The sequence below is a fragment of the Aotus nancymaae genome, unplaced genomic scaffold, assembly GCF_030222135.1.
Source record: "Aotus nancymaae isolate 86718 unplaced genomic scaffold, 86718_ANA_hifiasm-v0.15.2.pri h1tg000010l, whole genome shotgun sequence".
Lineage (NCBI taxonomy): Eukaryota > Metazoa > Chordata > Mammalia > Primates > Aotidae > Aotus > Aotus nancymaae.
The window spans coordinates 27,696,188-27,714,331 of record NW_026988421.1 but is presented as its reverse complement, the minus strand read 5'-3'; the positions used below and the strand labels follow the sequence as shown (position 1 = coordinate 27,714,331).

At 44.8% G+C, this 18,144-nt stretch overlaps 2 protein-coding genes across 5 annotated transcripts in view; both read left to right on the top strand.

Annotated features, from left to right (window-relative positions):
- AS3MT (arsenite methyltransferase) overlaps window positions 1–18,144 on the top strand; it is a 166,674-nt gene that overhangs the window by 30,580 nt on the left and 117,950 nt on the right. For 2 of the 3 annotated variants that reach the window (XM_064373919.1, XM_064373920.1), the window contains one exon: window positions 6,815–7,660. The exons of the other annotated variant lie outside the window; for it this stretch is intronic. The gene's annotated coding sequence lies outside the window, so the exon portion shown is untranslated. Of the gene's footprint in view, window positions 1–6,814; window positions 7,661–18,144 lie in introns of those variants that run through there. 3 annotated transcript variants of the gene reach the window in all.
- The window catches only part of CNNM2 (cyclin and CBS domain divalent metal cation transport mediator 2), a 161,239-nt gene continuing 153,610 nt past the window's right edge, over window positions 10,516–18,144 (top strand). Inside the window, exon 1 of one of the 2 annotated variants that reach the window (XM_064373914.1) lies at window positions 10,516–12,291. In XM_064373914.1, the coding sequence (XP_064229984.1) occupies window positions 10,671–12,291 (1,621 nt within the window). In that variant the 5' untranslated portion in view covers window positions 10,516–10,670. The remainder of the gene's footprint in view (window positions 12,292–18,144) is intronic. The other variant, XM_064373915.1, reaches the window with a different exon arrangement.

Sequence of the window (18,144 nt, the reverse complement as noted above, 5' to 3'; positions counted from 1 at the left end):
CTTCCTTTTAGAGAATTCCTAAATTTAAAAATATAGCAACTAAAAAGGAAAATAATTACTATAAAAGTAAGGATAGTGGCCAGGAGTGGTGGCTCACACCTATAAACCCAGCACTTTGGGAGACTGAGGCAGGCAGATCACTTGAGGTTAGGAGTTCGAGACCAGCCTGGCCAACATCGTGAAACCCCATTTCTACTTAAAATACAAAAATTAGCTGGGCGTGGTGGTGCACCTATAATTCCAGCTACTCAGGAGATTGAGGTGGGAGAATTGCTTGAACCTGGGAGGTAGAGGTTGCAGTGAGCTATCTCATCACTGCCCTCCAGCCTGGGCAACAGAGCAAGAATCTGTCTCAAAAATTTAAAATTAAAAAAACGTAAGGATAGTGGATACATCTGGAGTAGAGAGAGGGGGTGTAGTCTAGTGGTCTAGAAGGGATATATAGGGGTTTTCTTGACTAGCGGGTGGTCACTTTTGCCATTATAATTATCAAGTGAACATAGTCTTTGCTTGGGGCTGTCCCAGTTTAAGCCTTAAACCAGGTTAAAAAAATTTTTTTTTGATATGGAGTCTTGCTCTGTCACTGAGGCTGGAGTACAGTGGCGTGATCTTAGCTCACTGCAACCTCTGCCTCCTGGATTCCAGCGATTCTCCTGCCTCTGCCTCCCAAGTAGCTGGGATTACAGGTGCCTGCCACCATGGCCAGCTAATTTATATATATATATATATATATATATATATATATATATATTTGAGACGGAGTTTCGCTCTTGTTACCCAGGCTGGAGTGCAATGGCGCGATCTCGGCTCACCGCAACCTCCGCCTCCTGGGTTCAGGCAATTCTCCTGCCTCAGCCTCCTGAGTAGCTGAGATTACAGGCACGTGCCACCATGCCCAGCTAATTTTTTTGTATTTTTAGTAGAGACGGGGTTTCACCATGTTGACCAGGATGGTCTCGATCTCTTGACCTCGTGATCCACCCGCCTCGGCCTCCCAAAGTGCTGGGATTACAGGCGTGAGCCACCGCGCCCGGCCTAATTTTTATATTTTTAGTAGAGACAGGGTTTCGCCACGTTGGCCAGACTGGTCTTGAACTCCTGATCTCAGGTGATCCACCTGCCTTGGCCTCCCAAAGTGTTGGGATTATAGGCGTGAGCCACCGTGACCAGCCAGGTTAAATATTAATAGTAGCCTTTTTCATTTTCAAAGGAGTTCTGTTTTAGATGATATATGATCAGCAACTGTACATTTATGTCTTATGCACTTTTATGTATTTATTATATGTCAAAAATATTTTTAAGTTAAAAAAAAACATTGTCAGGAAGTCTGACCTATGATCAGGAGTCCAGTCCAAACTGGGAAACCATGCATTTGCTTTAAGAGTCAAGATTACTACAGAGTCCACAGCAGCGGTATCGCCAATCCAGGTGTGGACTTCCTGAACAGAGGCTGTGATGCCCCACCTCTGTTTTCTTCTGGCTCCTGTGACATGAGATAGTTATCTTTGCTTCTTTGTCCTATATATGGCTGGAGAAGTGGCATATCTCTTGGTTCTAATTGTGAAGGTCAATCCAAGATAATATATTAGAAAGTGTGTTGTAAACAGTTTAGGGTTTTTCTACTTTGAGTGGCAGGAGTTCCCTAAATTCCTCAATGGGCAGGACCTCAGTATCATTGCAGTGGTACCTGTCAGGTTAATCTTCCTGTAATACAGTCTTTCTACTTAAAACTTTCTATAACTCCTGGATATCTACAGAATGAAATCTAAACTCCTAAACTTGGCATTGGCATTCAACACACCACAAACTGACACCCAACTAACTTCCCACATTATTCCTGCTGTTCCTGTTCATTGGCTATTGAACCACGTTCAACCACGTGGTGTTCCAAAAATGCTGTTCCCTTTCCAACCTCACCTCATACTTTTCTCCCCAGTAGAATGCCTTCTTCTTCTTTCTTATCTATTTTTTTGAGATGACGTCTTGCTCTGTTGCCCAGGATGGAGTGCAGTGGCACGATCTTGGCTCACTGCAACCTGCTACCTCCTGGGATCAAGCGATTCTGCTGCCTCAGCCTCCTGAGTAGCTGGGATTACAGGCACCCGCCACTATGCCTGGTTAATTTTTGCATTTTTAGTAGAGATGGAGTTTCACCATGTTGGCCAGGCTGGTCTTGAACTCCTGACCTCGAGTGATCCACCCCCTTGGCCTCTAAAGGTGCTGGGATTGCAGGCGTGACCCACTGTGCCTGGTTTTTTTCTTATTTTTCAATCCCTTTGGTGGGGATGGAATGTCTGTGTCCCACCAAAATTCCTAAGTTGAAGCTCACAAGGTGACTATATTTGAAGATGGAACCTCTAAGGAAATACTTAAGGTTAAAGTAGGTCATCAGGGTGGGGCCCTGATCCAATCACCTAGTGTCCTTACAAGAAGAGACACCAGAGGGCTGGCTCTCTCTCCGTTCACACACAAGAAAGTCCATGTGAGGACAAAGTGGCTGTCTGCAAACCAGGAAGAGGCTTCCCTGGAAACTCACCCTGCTGGACCTTGATCTGGAACTTTTAGCCTCCAAAACAGTGAAAAAATAAATTTCCATTGTATAAGCTAACCCGTCTATTATGGTTTTTTAATTTTAATTTCATTTTTTATTTTTTAGAGACAGAATCTTGCTCTGTCACCCAGGCTGGAGTGCAGTGGCACAATCTCAACTCACTGCAACCTCCACCTCCTGGTTCTAGCAATTCTCCTGCTTCAGCCTCCCAAGTAGCTGGGACTACAGGCACATGCCACCATGCCCAGCTAATTTTTTGTATTTTAGTAGAGATGGGTTTTCAGAGTGTTGCACAGGCTGGTCTTGAACTCCTGAGCTCAGGCAATCCACCTGCCTTGGCCTCCCAACATGTTGGGATTACAGGCGTGAGCCACCATGCCCGGCCCTGTTATGGTTACTACTGTCAACTTGATTGAAGGATGCAAAGTATTGTTCTTGAGTGTGTCTGTGAGGGTGTTGCCAAAGGAGATTAACATTTGAGTCAATGGGCTGGGGAAGGCAGACCCACCCTTAATGTGGTAGGCACAATCTAATCAGTTGCCAGGGAATATAAAGCAGGCAGAAAAATGTAAAAAGATGAAACTGGCCTAGCCTCCCAGCCTACATCTTTCTCCCGTGCTGGATGCTTCCTACCCTCCAACACTGGACTCCAAGTTCTTCATTTTGGAGACTCGGACTGGCTCTCCTTGCTCCTCAATTTTGCAGACAGCCTATTGTGGGATCTTGTGATCACGTAAGTTAATATATTTAAAGTTCTGTCCCTCTAGGGAACCCTGACTGATACACCATCTATGGTATTTTATTATGGCAACCCGAGCACACTAAGACACACTTTTTAGAATAGCTCTGACACTGCATATATCTAAAACCTCTATTCCTCAAAGTTCCTCAATTCTTCCACTTTATTTGTACTTCTTTTTAAGACATTTGATGTTCAATCTTGTATTACGTAGTTATTCATGCAAACATTTGCTAACTTCCCTGCTAGTAAGTTTTTGGGGTAAATTGTAGCTCTGTAATGCCTAGTACCTGGTTTGGAAGTTATTAAATATACAATATATTAGTTGATAAATTATTTATTTATTTATTTATTTATTTATTTATTTAAGATGGAGTCTCACTCTTTCGCCCAGGCTAGAGTGCAGTGATGCAATCTCAGCTCACTGCAACCTCCACCCTCTGGGTTCAAGCAATTCTACTGCCTCAGCCTCCTGAGTAGCTGGGATCACAAGTGCCTACCATGGCACCCAGCTAATTTTTGTATTTTTAGTAGAGATGAGGTTTCACCATCTTGGCCAGGCTGGTCTTGAACTCCTGACCTCATGATCCACCTGCCTCAGCCTCCCAAAGTGTCAGGATTACAGGCGTGAGCCACTGTGCCCAGTCTAGTTGATAAATTTATAAATAAAAGAGGGGAAAAATAAATGAGGTGAGAAAACAAAACTTTTAATTTAAAATTTAAAGAGGACACAGAGAATTGGGGCCATGTATTAACAAATGAAAACAAATAAGTTAAATCTTCAGTTTACTCATATTTAAAATAAATAGGTTCCTGCCAGTGTGTTAAAAAATAAATAGGTATCTCAGAGGAACTAGAAATAGGAGCAGTTTTGTTTTTCCCACTCACATGTTGTTTTGTCTTTGCATGGACGGATTTGACTTATTGGAGTAGAATTTTAGCCCAGCTTCAGAGGATGTGGAGAAAAGACCATGGGAATGAACTCAGCTGGTATGGGAAAGCTGATATTTTATGACTAGAGTCATAAATGAAAGCGCTGGTGTCAGAGCCATGCAGGTCTGAGTCTTAAGGGAGGGCTCAGAATTGGACATTCAGGACCTTTTGCTTTCCTGGCATCTTATTCCTAGTTACCATCCTCCTGTAAGAGTCTTCTTTATTTCCCACCTGTTTCTCATTCCCCAAATGTAGTTTTAAATTAGTTTTTAAAATAGATAATATTCATATGGTTCAACATTTTAAAACTATGGAAGTGAACCATTTCCCTAAAAGCATGCCCTGGGTTGAGTGTTTTAGTTACAACGATAAGGATAACCAAGCTCAAAGCCTTGCTTACACCCCTGTCCATAGCTGAGCTGGAAGCTGAAAGAACAGGCATAAAGAACATTCTAGAAGATTCTAGAAAATCCCACAATGTCTGGGGTTGGCAGTGAGAGAGCAGGGGTGCTGGAGAAGGGCAAACAGTGGACTTTTTAGCAGCAGAACTGTCCTCTGAATACCCTAGAAGGTCAAGGGGGTAGTGGAGAAAGGGAGGGGGGTGACAGCTCAGAGCACAGAAGACCTCCCATGTGGGCACCTGACAGCCCCGATTCCCAGGAACAGCAGCACTCAAGGAGTGTGGGCCCTTCCCCAAGGACACTTTTCCTACAACTCCATCAAAAAGCCACACTTTTCTCTCCTTCTACCTAGTAACAATGTTCAGAAAATATTTAGAAAAAGGAGGAAAATGGGAAAGCCTTAAATAAGAGGTCTGAAAAGTCCTCTTGCGATGGTAAATGGTGTTGCAGATTTTATTTTACTTTTTTTCCTCTCAACTGTTGTGAAAAAATCTCAGCTAAAAGGGTTCTATGTATTTGAGCAAGTGGCTAGTGCTGCTTTGGAGAAATCCCTCTCAGGATGAACAGCTTTGTTACAGATTTGACTCTGTAGAAAGTATGGTTAACTCCAGCATTTTCCTAGTTCTTGTTTTTCCTCAGATCTTGTGGGTTGTTTGTTTCAGACAAAGTCTCACTGTCACCCAGGCTGCAGTGCAGTGGCGTGAACTTGTCTCCACCTCCGTGGTTCAAATGATTCTCCTGCCTCAGCCTCCCGAGTGGATGGGATTACAGGCGCCCACCACCACATCTGGCTAATTTTTGTATTTTTAGTAAAGATGGGGTTTCACTATGTTGGCCAGACTGGTCTCAAACTCCTGACCTTAGGTGATCTACCTGCCTCAGCCTCCTAAAGTGCTGGGATTACAGGTATGAACCATCACTGGTATGAACCCAGCCTGTTTTTTTTCGGGGGGCATAGGGTCTTGCTCTGTCACCCAGGCTGGAGTGCAGTGGTGTGATCATGGCTCACTGCAGCCTTGACCTCCTGGGCTCAAAGGATCCTCCCACTTCAGCCTCCTGAGTAGTTGGGACTACAGGAGCATGCCACCATGCCCAGTGAATTTTAAAATTTTTTTTGGTAGACTATGCTGCTGGGGCTGGTCTTGAACTTCTGGGCTCAAGTGATCCTCTGGGCTGAAGTGATCCTCCTGCCTCCCAAAGTAGTGGGATTACAGGCATGAGCCACCATGCCCGGCCAAGAGCTTGTGTTTTAGTGTGATTAAAATGTTGTTGCAGCCTGGTGCATTAGCTTGTGCCTATAGCCTCAGCTACTCGGGAAGCTGAGAAAGGAATATCGCTTGAATTTGAGCCCAGGAGTTTGAGGCTGCAGGGAGCTATGATTGCACCACTGCACTCCAGCCTGGGCAGCAGAGTGAGACCCTGTTCCCAAAAAAGAAAAAAGAAGGCCGCACATGGTGGCTCACACCTGTGGTCCCAGCACTTTGGGAGGCCAAGGCGGGCGGATCACGAGGTCAGGAGATCGAGACCATCCTGGCCAGCATGGTGAAACCCCATCTCTACTAAAAATACAAAAAATTAGTTGGGCATGGTGGCGTGTGCCTGTAGTCCCAGCTACTTGGGAGGCTGAGGCAGAGGTGGAGGTTGCAGTGAGCCAAGATTGCACCACTGCACTCCAGCCTGGATGACAGAGCAAGATTATATCTCAAAAAAAAAGATACCATTGAAGCAATAAATATGAATACTTTTTATAAGCAGGCAATTTTTGGAAAAAAAAAAAAGCTCTATAAAATCAGCTTTATGTTGAACAACCAAATGTGTAGAATGCCATTTACTGTTTTACTTGCCATCTTTAAGAAAGTCAAACTCATCAAACTTTAAAAGACTTTTAGGTTTGGATGCAATGCCTTCCAAATCCCTGAACCTGCAGACTTGGGAACGTACCTTTGCAGATGAGAAAACTGAAGTCACCCTTCCGCTTTAGTATCTAGTGAAGGACTCTGGAAAGAGGAGGTTAGTTAGGGAAGGTACTTGGTTCTGGCTTTATCTAAATGACTTGCCCAAGGTCAGACAGTCAGAACTTAAATAGGATTGGGCATCAGCAGCAACCATTTAGCAATCTTGGGCCTTTTGTCCCCCTTTATGGAGGTGAAATATCATAATGCAAGAGTCTCATTTTCGTTTTTCTTCCAGATATCAGAAGAGATCCCTTGAGGCAGGTGTTGATCTTGCCCTCCATTCAAACAGATGGACAGGCCAGGAAGCCCCCAGAAGTCACCATAAGACTGCTCTTTAGCAGGTCCTCACTAAAGAGAGGGTTAACTCCTGAAGCCAAAAAGCCTCCAAACTTGAAGACAGATCCCTCTTGCTAATGAGCAATTAGTTGGCTTAGGCATCTAGACGGCTCTGTGTGTCTTGGGTATACATGAAGAATATAACTCCGCACCAACCACTCAGGATCATTCAGCAACGCTTTATGTGAATTTGAGGTTTTTTTTTAATATTGTAAATTGTCTGTATGTCCTTTCTGATCTTTTTTCTTTGAAGTCCTGAATTTCTAATTTGCTTCTAAATTGCTGAATGTCACATTTTCCAGATTGTTCTAGCTTTCTCTGAAATGCACAGGAAATGTCTGTAGGGTTGGCAAGCTCCTCCTCCCCCTACTTCACTGCTATTCCAAACGTGTACTTTCAGCATTTGAGAGCCTGTCTTCTCTCTTAGTTCCCTTAAAAACATTTGTATTTCCACTTTTTATGAAGTTAAAATGGTTTCATTTCAATCCGCTGACTTAGAAGGATCATGTCTACCCTTAACCTTTGTCAAATACCCTTAAAAATCATTTTTTCCTTTGAAACTTCCATAATGCCACTCTTATAAATGCATGCCAAGCCTGTCGGTTGTTTTCTTCCTCTGAACTTACTTTTCAAATATAGTAGTATAAGACTTGGGGTAGGGGAAACAGCATCAGAAACGGAGGGCTGGAAACTAGATTCAGGAAATTGTTTAAAATAATCAGAATAAATACTTTCATTTATTTAACAGTCTACATATATTGTTTTGAATATCTATCATTGGCCAGCTGTGGTGGCTCATACATGTAATCCCCGCACTTTGGGAGGCCAAGGCAGAAGGATCTCTTAAGGCAAGAAGTTTGAGACCAGCCTGGGAACATGGCAAAACCCTGTCTCTACTAAAAATTTTAAAAAATTAGGCAGATGTAGTGGTATGTGCTGGTGGTCCCAGCTACTTGGGAAGCTGAGGTGGAAGGTTTGCTTGAGCCCAGGAAGTGGAGACTGCAGTGAGCCATGACTGTGCCACTGCACTCCAGCCTGGATGACAGAGCGAGACCCTGGTTTAAAAAAAAAAAAAAGAATAAAGAATATCTAGGGCTGGGCACAGTGGCTCATGCCTGTAATCCCAGCACTTTGGGAGGCCCACACCTGAGGTCAGGAGTTTGAGACCAGCCTGGCCAACATACAGTGAAACTCCGACTCTACTAAAAATACAAAAATTAGCTGGGCATGGTGGTGCCTGCCTGTAGTCCCAGCTACTTGGGAAGCTGAGGCAGGAGAATCCCTTGAACCCGGGAGTCAGAGGTTGCAGTGAGCCGAGATCGTGCCACTGCACTCCAGCCTGGGTGACAGAGTGAGACTCCATCTCTCAAAAAAATATATGTGTATGTAGGCCAGGTGCGGTGGCTCACACCTGTAATCCTAGCACTTTGGGAGGCCGAGGTGGGTGGATCATGAGGTCAGGAGATCAAGTCCATCCTGGCTAATGTGGTGAAACCCTGTCTCTACTAAAAATACCAAAAATTAGCCAGGTGTGGTGGCACCCACCTGTAGTCCCAGCTACTCAGGAGGCTAAGGCAGGAGTATTGTTTGAACCAGGAAGGCGGAGATTGCACTGAGCCAAGATCGTGCCACTGTACTCCAGCATGGGTGACAGAGCGAGACCCCAACCAAAAAAAAAAAAAAAATTAAAAAAATATACACACACACATATATCTATGTATCTATATCTTATATACATAGGTACTATTATTCTAGGCCCTTGTGATACAGCAGTGAACAGACACACTTTCTGCCCTCAGAGAGCTTAAGTTCTAGTGGAAGGAGACAGGTAGCAAACCAAATCAATAATTTACATAGTGCATTAGAAAGTGATCTTTGCTTTCAAGAAAAATAAAGCAGATGCGGCATAGAGGGAGTGTTTTCCACAATTTAAAATCTGATGGCTTTTGAGCAAAGCACTGAAGGAGGCGAACAACCAGGCTATGCTGACATCTGGGGAAAGAGAGTCCCAGGCCAGGAAACAAACAGCGAGTGCAAAGGCTCGTAGGGGAAAATCCCCAGAGTGATGGAGAAACAGCTTGGAGAAAAATTCGTTTGGTTTATTATCTGTCTCCTCCCACTAGGAGAGCAGCAGGTGATGAGGTCCAAGAAGTAACGGGAAGTAGCAGACCTCCGAGCCTTGTAGGATGTTGTAGGTACTTTGGCTTTTACTATGATGAGATGGGAAGCCAGTGGAGGCGTTTTAACCAAGGGAGCAACAGAATCTTACGGACAAGATCACTGGCTGCTGGGTTGAGAAGGGAAAAGAGCAGGTGTAGAAGAGGAAAGATCAGTTAGGAGGGCACTGCAATCATTTCATTCCAGAAATTACTCATACCAGAAACTAATCAGAGAAGTTTGATGCATTTACAAAAGGGGGAGAAAATGTGCTTGTAGAATACAAAAGAGGTAGAGAAACACTAAACATTTTGAATGTTTTAAGTTTCAAGGAAAAGACCGATTTGGCAGCTACGCTGCTATCTCGTCACCTCCAGGTGACGCTGGGAGTACTGGGGAGCTAGGTTTCCAGAACTTTTTGCTCTTGAGTGACCTATGATCCTAGCAGAGTTTGGTCAGTGTGATTAAGAATGAGCCTCTGTGTGTCTAGGATGTTTGCCCCCTCCCATTTCCTAAACTTGCCTGGGTGCCTGTTGGGAATACAGATTCGGGGCCCTTCCCATTCTGTAAATATGGGAAAGGGTCTAGGAAATGTATACTTTTAGCAAGAATATGTAGGGGTTCTATGACTAGGAAATTTGGGGAACTGTCCCTCTGACCGGCCCATCCGTAACTCCTGCACACTTTTTGGGGTATGTCCCTGACGGGGAAAGCGTTGCAGGGCGATCGTGCGGCCCGCAGGTGGCGCCACGTGACCGCAAACCGCAGAGGGCGCGCGTCCTCTAGAAGAGGCGCGAGGACTGCTGGTCCGCCCCTGTGCAGGGCCACCAACGCCGCTTACCCCTGCGGAGCGCAGCGCAGGTGGAGTTGGGGAGTGCGGCCGGTGCCCCGGCTTTTTAGGCTGTCTAGTTGGCTTCTCGGGCTCCCGGGGCAGCAGGGCGCCGAGGCTTTCTGCCTAGGAATTGAGAACTGGAGAGCTAGCAAGCTGATGCGGCGGCAACTTGCCACTTCGCGCCTCAAGGCTTTGGTCTAAACCCAGCCGGTCCAGGCGCCGGGATCTACTACAGAGCCTCCTGTGGAGCACCGGCCCTGCGGACAGCTCCTTCCTATTGGCAGCGGGACGGAGGCCCCGCCCCTTTTCCTACAGCGCTCATCTTTGACTGGCTCTCGAGTCCCAGCTTGCCACGCCCCCTCCCCTCGCACATACACAAGAGTCACGCGCCTTTCAGTTGGAAACTTGGCGTGCAGCTGGGGACGGTGGCTCTCATCGCCCCACCCACTTGCCTTGCCATTGGTCCGCGGAGCGGCACACGGCCACGCCCCCATTCCAGCCCCCTGGCGGGGAGGGCGGGCGCCCGTTCGTGATTGGCTGGTCGGTCTGCCTCTCGCGGGAGCAGTCGGCGCTCCTCTCCCTCCCTCTGTCCCCTCCTGCTAGCCTTGGGGTTCCTCAGCTGGCCGAGGTCGAGTCATTGTCAGTCAGGGAGGCGAACTGCTGAGCACTGGCCGCGGACGCTCCATTGCAGTCTCGCTCAGGGGCTGGTGCCTGCGCTCGCGCCGCCGGGTGGAAAAGATGAAGCCGCAGCTGGAGCAGCCACCCTATGATTGGCTGTGGCGCTTGTGAACCCAAAGTAAAGATGGCGGGCGGGCAGGCAGCCGCCGCACTGCCCACTTGGAAGATGGCGGCTCGCCGCAGCCTCAGCGGCCGCGGCCGGGGGGTTCTGCAAGCAGCGGCGGGGCGGCTGCTGCCGCTGCTCCTGCTGACCTGCTGCTGCGGCGCGGGCGGCTGCACAGCGGCGGGCGAGAACGAGGAGACGGTGATCATCGGGCTGCGGCTGGAGGACACGAACGACGTGTCGTTCATGGAAGGGGGGGCGCTGCGGGTGAGCGAACGGACCCGGGTCAAGCTGCGGGTGTACGGGCAGAATATCAACAACGAGACGTGGTCCCGCATCGCCTTCACCGAGCAGGAGCGGCGGCCCCACAGCCCGGGCGAGCGCGGACTGGGTGGTCCCGCGCCGCCGGAGCCGGACAGCGGCCCCCAGCGCTGCGGCATCCGCACCTCAGACATCATCATCTTGCCCCACATCATCCTCAACCGCCGCACCTCGGGCATCATCGAGATTGAGATCAAACCGCTACGCAAGATGGAGAAAAGCAAGTCTTATTACCTGTGCACGTCGCTCTCCACGCCTGCCCTGGGCGCCGGCGGCTCGGGGTCCGCGGGTGGCGCCGTCGGGGGCAAGGGCGGCTCGGGGGTGGCTGGGCTCCCGCCGCCCCCGTGGGCCGAGACCACCTGGATTTACCACGATGGCGAGGACACCAAGATGATCGTAGGCGAGGAGAAGAAGTTCCTGCTGCCCTTCTGGCTGCAGGTGATCTTCATTTCACTGCTGCTGTGCCTGTCGGGCATGTTCAGCGGCCTCAACCTGGGGCTTATGGCCCTGGACCCGATGGAGCTGCGCATCGTGCAGAACTGCGGCACGGAGAAGGAGAAGAATTACGCCAAGCGCATCGAGCCGGTGCGCAGGCAGGGCAACTACCTGCTGTGCTCACTGCTGCTGGGCAACGTGCTGGTCAACACCACGCTCACCATCCTACTTGACGACATCGCCGGCTCGGGCCTCGTGGCCGTGGTAGTCTCCACCATCGGCATCGTCATCTTCGGGGAGATTGTGCCTCAGGCCATCTGCTCCCGTCACGGCCTGGCTGTAGGGGCCAACACCATCTTCCTCACCAAGTTTTTCATGATGATGACCTTTCCCGCTTCCTACCCGGTCAGCAAGCTGCTGGACTGCGTCCTGGGCCAGGAGATAGGCACCGTCTATAACCGGGAAAAACTGCTGGAGATGCTCCGGGTCACCGACCCCTACAACGACCTCGTTAAGGAGGAGCTAAACATCATCCAAGGGGCGCTGGAGCTCCGCACCAAGACGGTGGAGGACGTGATGACCCCGCTCCGGGACTGCTTCATGATCACCGGCGAAGCCATCCTGGACTTCAACACCATGTCTGAGATCATGGAGAGCGGCTACACTCGCATTCCAGTGTTTGAGGGGGAGCGCTCCAACATCGTGGACCTGCTGTTTGTCAAAGATTTGGCCTTCGTGGATCCGGATGACTGTACTCCCTTGAAAACCATCACCAAATTTTATAACCATCCCTTGCACTTTGTTTTCAATGACACCAAGTTGGACGCTATGCTGGAAGAATTTAAGAAAGGTGGGAAATTTTGGTATCTTTCATTGGCTTGCTCTTTCTCTCTCCATCCTCCTCCCTTCTTGAGTCCCCTATCCTCAGACCAACCCCCCAAGGCGAGTTGACCGGGATTTCTCCTCTCTCTTAATTGCAAAGTTGAAAGGGTGGCGTGGATTTGGGGCTGGATTGAACTAGTAAGTGCTACTAGGTTCTTTAAAAGCACAAGACAGCCATCACTTACTTTTTCCCATTATGGCTGTGTAATTTCATTGCATGACACTTGTGTGTGTGTGTGTGTGTGTGTGTGTGTGTGTGTGTCCTTTGTGTGGGCCTCTGATCTTGAGGGGTCTGCTGCCTTTGTTGTCTGGGTTCTTAGTGGGTAGGTGAAGGTAGGGGCTGGCTGATGCCATGCCGTTTAGTTGACTTTAGTCACAGGCATTTGGAAAACATTTAAATAGCTTTTGTAAACCCACTGCAGTCCTTTTCCTCCTCCTCAAACGTCCACACTGGCCTTTCAAAGATTGGAAGTACATTTTCTATAGCTTCTGTTCCTTCTTGCCTGGCGACTTGTGGGGGAGATTGAGGTCTGCCTTTGAGGGTAAGGGGTGGGTGGGGTGAACTAAGTACCACCAAAAAATTTACCTGTTTTGGATGTGACTTCTCTTAGCTATTAAAGAGTTGTTTTTGTTGTTGTCTTTAAACTAAAGTTAGTTATTAATATGTAACTTTGAAAGACTAGAGGTGAGTTAGCCTTTTATGAGGCTGTATCTCCTGTAGCCTTCTTCACTATTTTACATTTATCTGACAACAGTTAACAGTTGCTCAGACCAAGTGTGATTTTGGCAGAAAGCTTGAACCTTTGACAGCAGAATGATTCCCTTTATTAGGGCTTATTTATTTCTTGACTCTTTCAGTTTAAAGTATTCTTTTTTTAACCTTGATCACCGATACATTAAATTGAGGTATGTCTCTAAGTCAACTCTCACTGTTCCAAGGTGCTTATACAGCACATCATTTCTTGCATTGTGGTATTTGTTTGTTTTACCATATAATAAACAGGTAAATAGCAACTCATACTATTATTATTGAAGTTCTGGATGTTTCCAGTCAATAGTGTTATTTGAAAACCAAGGGTTGCTGAGTTTTTGAATTATGATGTTAGTGCATGTGCTGGTATTGAACTGTGTATGTAAGCTTTCATGACCTGATAGTCCTCAAAACTAAGTTTTCCTTCTTCAAATAGAATTTTGATCACTGGTAGTTGTCTCTCCTCTGAAGAAGGTGGTATGTACCTGGTGACAGCTCACTGGATATGATGATCTGAACATACTTAAATAGCGTATGGTTGTCCTAATTCCATTTTTCTGGTTGAATGATGTCCTCTCTAGAACAGGATCACATTGTAGTAATTTTTATATAAAGGGATAGAGTAGAATGTGCTTTGAAGATTGGTATATTTGCATTTAAAAGCAGAAGGAGGTTCTTCTGGTTTCTTAAATAGTAAAAAGAAAATATCCAGTATCTCTTGGTGACATAGATTATTCTTGGGGTTTCATTCTTTCACAGCTAAGTTGTTAATTAGAGCATCTAACTTCTTTCATTTTGCAGTAATATCTGTAATACAGAAAGATACATTGGAATGTTTGGAAATGCCCCAAAAAGTCTTTCTATTGCTAAATTTCCCAATATTGATACAGATGATCTAGTACATGATATTTTTTATTACTCAGAATTTTGCACATTTACTGATGGATTGATGACACTAGTTTGTACTTCTTGCTGAAGTCTTTTCTTCACTTCTGTACCTTTTTACCTTGAGAATTTAGTTTTTTACATCACAGCTCCTTAATCCTGCCCCTACTCAAAATTTCAAAATTCATATTATTTTGAAATCTGTGTTTGATTGAACTTGAACAACTTTTCTATGATGGATTTATTTTCATGAGGAGCTCTTTTTCCTTCTAAATTACTTAGTATTTTTTTGAAATGTATTCTTTAAATGATGGAATTACTAATATTTTCCCATGAATTCTAGAAAAATAATAATGCACAAGATTTTATTTTTGTCTTTAACAAGAATGATGTATTTGGTAAGAAGATAGTCCAAGTTGGCTGGGTGAGGTAACTCACGCCTGTGATCCTAGCACTTAGGGAGGCTAAGGTGGGTGGATCACAAGGTCAGGAGATCGAGACCATCCCAACATGGTGAAACCTCTTCTCTACTAAAAATACAAAAAAATTAACTGAGTGTGGTGGCGTGCACCTGTAATCCCAGTTACTCAGGAGGCTGAGGCAAGAGAATAGCTTGAACCCGGTGGAGATTGCAGTGAGCGGAGATGATGCCACTGTACTTCAGCCTGGCAACAGAGTGAGAATCCGTCTCCAAAAAAAAAAAAAAAGAAGATAGTCCAAGTTAAAGGCATATATTCAAGCTAGTGGCATATTCGGAAGAGCAGACAAAGATAGTTGGTTGCAAATGGGAAATTTAAGCCATGATCTTAAAAGGACAGAATGAGTATTTGTTACTTCAACTATGGGAATAATTGAGTTTTTCACCTTCCCTTTCCTGGATTTTTTTTTTTTTTTTTTTTTTTGATGAGTTTGGTTACTTTAACCTTACTGTTAGTTGTATTGGTTCTTTTTTTATGGCTTTCAACTGATGTGTCGTTTTCTAAATCAATTATGACATAATCTTAACAATCAACCCTTTATTGTTTTACTCTACTGAATAATGGTGTATTGGATGGTTTGAAGACTTTTTCTTCCTCTACCTCTCTCCTAAATTCCCTATTTACAAAACAAAAACAGAAACAAAACATACACCTCAGCAATGCCAACTGTAACTCCACAAACTGGTTAGATCATAAATCCAGATCTCATTGAAAATTATTCTTTTTGCCAGGCATGGTGGCTTATGCCTGTAATCCCAGCATTTTGGGAGGCCAGGGTGGGCGGATGGCTTGAGCCCAAATAGAAGGTTCTGTAATGTGGGAAGAAAAGCCACCTTTATATTACTATATGTGAAGTCTTCTTTCATATTTTTTTTTTTCTTTTTCCCAAGAGACAAGGTCTCACTATGTTGCCCAGACTTTTTTTCTCTGGCTACCAGGAAACTCTTGGCTTTATTTGAGGTTGTAAGATAGTAATTATGCTACTTTTACAGTTTGATCATGATGATGGTGATGATTATTACTTACCTATGTATTCTGTGCCAGGCGCAGGGGCTAGGGCTTTATATGAATCACCTTGTTTAAATTTCACAATAGCTGAATGAAGTATTATCTCCGTTTTACAAATGAGGAAATTGACTCTTGGGTGAAACAATTTGTTCAAGGTCACTCGGTAATTTGTGCCTTGGGGTTTTAACTTAGGTCTTTGTGATACCAGGACCTGCTCTCTTAACCTCTCTATTATGCTGCTCTCCTTGATCCTGGTTTGATATTTCTATTTTACTGAGTGTGAGGTTTAGCCTTTTGTCTCAACACTGCCTCAGAGCCTATCGGGAAATAGAAAAAAAATGTGTTTAAACATATATGGCTTTAACCCAATGCTTCTGTGGTATTGTTCATAACAACTGGTGTCCCCTTTTTTGCCGTTAAAACAAATAAGTTTTCTGGCCTATGTGATCCTAAATCTAAAGAATTGTGTTGACAGTGTTTGCATGTCAAGCATCAGGATTCATTCTGGAAATGTTTTATACTAACACTGTGTTGCACTAGTGTGCTTCTTCCATGGGCTGCTCTACAACTGTTTTTCCCATAGCTAAATTATGTAATAATGTTTCACTGTTGGTTTCTTATCTGTTTCTGTTGCAAGGGTCACAGAGTAATTGGTCAAACTCAGTTTTATTGTGTTTTAATCTTGGTTTTTATTTATATATTTGAATCTATCTGTATAACTGGTCGCTAATGAGCATCCTTTGCACAACTCTGCTTTCTGTATTCCATATTCTGTATTCCATGCAAGGAGCCTTTCTCTTTTGTGTGTGTGTGTTAGTTTTGTAGTTACTTTCAAGTCTAAATAAGAGAATGAATTCAGTAAATACCACTAGAGGATTATGAGAATTTTAGAAAAACTAGAGCAATGTAGTGTAGGGGGAAGGAAAAGCAAAATGAAAGGCTGCCACCTTTGTGTGTGGAAAGCTTGTTAGAGGCTCTCCATTCACCTGACAAAACTGTCCTCACAAAAGATTGGGCCACCAGGTTGTCTCTGCTGAGGTGCATTTGAAGAATTAGTAACCAGTTACTGTTTCCTTTTTTTTCTTTTAGCTTTGTAACAGTTGCATTCCAGTATTGCAGAGCATGCTATTTACAGCTGGAAGGGACTCAGCCAGCCTCTTTTCTAGCTTTTTCTTAGTTGGGAACAGGTGGGATCACCAGATAATGTTGTTCTTCAGAGAAAGAATGCACTGTGCAGTTTTCACCTAAGATATTAGGTAATTTCTTTCTATAACTCAGCAAGTCTCTCTCCATATTAATATGCTGAGCACTTAAATACATTTTTTTCTCACCAAATTAAGTGTTCTATTTGCCTTGAGTCTAGGAATTTTTTAAAAATTTTATCAATATTTGTTAGGGTCTTGCTATGTTGCCCAGGCTGGTCTTGAACTCTTGGCCTCAAGCAATCCTGCCATCTCAGCCTCCCAAGTTGCTGGGATTACAGGTGCACCACCATGCCTGGCCAGAAGATGTTTTTACTTGTGTTTAAATATGTCACAGGGAGTGGATATATTTGTTTTCATGATCTTATACATTTATTTTTGTGCAGTATCATACATTAAATGATTGTAATTTTGTGTGTTTTCAGAACACTATTATGAAATACCCAGATAGTATAGAATCAGAGCTGGAAGGCAGGCAGCTTGAGGATTATCTTGTCCAGTGTTTGCCAGATTTACCTGATGATAAATAAGATTTACTTGGATCACTTAATAAGAATAAGGTCTTCGGCCTCACCCAGAGACCTCCTGAATTGGGAGAGGGCTTTGGAATCCATGTCGTTTACAGTTTCCCTGGGGTACTTCTTATGGTTAGGTGAGTTTAGGGAAAACTGGTCTAGTCAGCCTCTTGATTAAGGAAAGTAAACCTTGGGAAAGAGAAAAAACAAAGTAAGTGGTATTTAGGGCCATCTACCTAGCTAGTAGCAGCAACTGAACTAGAACCCATGTCCCTGACTTCTAGATTAGAGTTTTTTCTGCTCCAGCAGGCTGGTCTTCTGGTCCCAACTTGTTCAGAGATGAAGGTAGCAGCGTCACTGAAAAAGCAAATAGTGTTACCATTGGTTTTTATTTGTCTTGTGATTTTGCTGTCAATATTTTAGATGACCTGGATTTAAGCAATTTTTGACAAGCATTTTATTATATAGAAAATAAGTCCAAGTGTGTGAACTCAGTTTTATTTAATTTTATGTTTCATTTTTATCTTAGTTTAACTGAGTTTTTACTTTATTGTGGTTCGACTAAGAGGGTATTTTAGGAAATGAGCATTGATACCTAGATTATTTGAAGCCTCAGGTAATTAAATAAAAGATATTCCATTTGATCTAGTTTAGTTTGGATATCTCTTAATGATTTACTTTTTCATTGATTTTTTTTTTTTTGAGATGAAGTCTCACTCTTGCCCAGGCTGGAGTGCAGTGGCGTGATCTCGGCTTACTGCAACCTCCACCTCTCAGGTTCAAGCAATTCCCTGCCTCATCTTCCTCAGTAGCTGGGATTACAGGTGCCCGGCTAATTTTTGTATTTTTGTAGAGGCGGGGTTTCACCATTTTGGCCAGGCTGGTCTTGAACTCCTGACTTTGTGATCTATCCTCCTTGGCCTCCCAAAGTGTTGGGATTACCGGCATGAGCCACTGCGCCCAGCTGATAGTTTCTTCTAT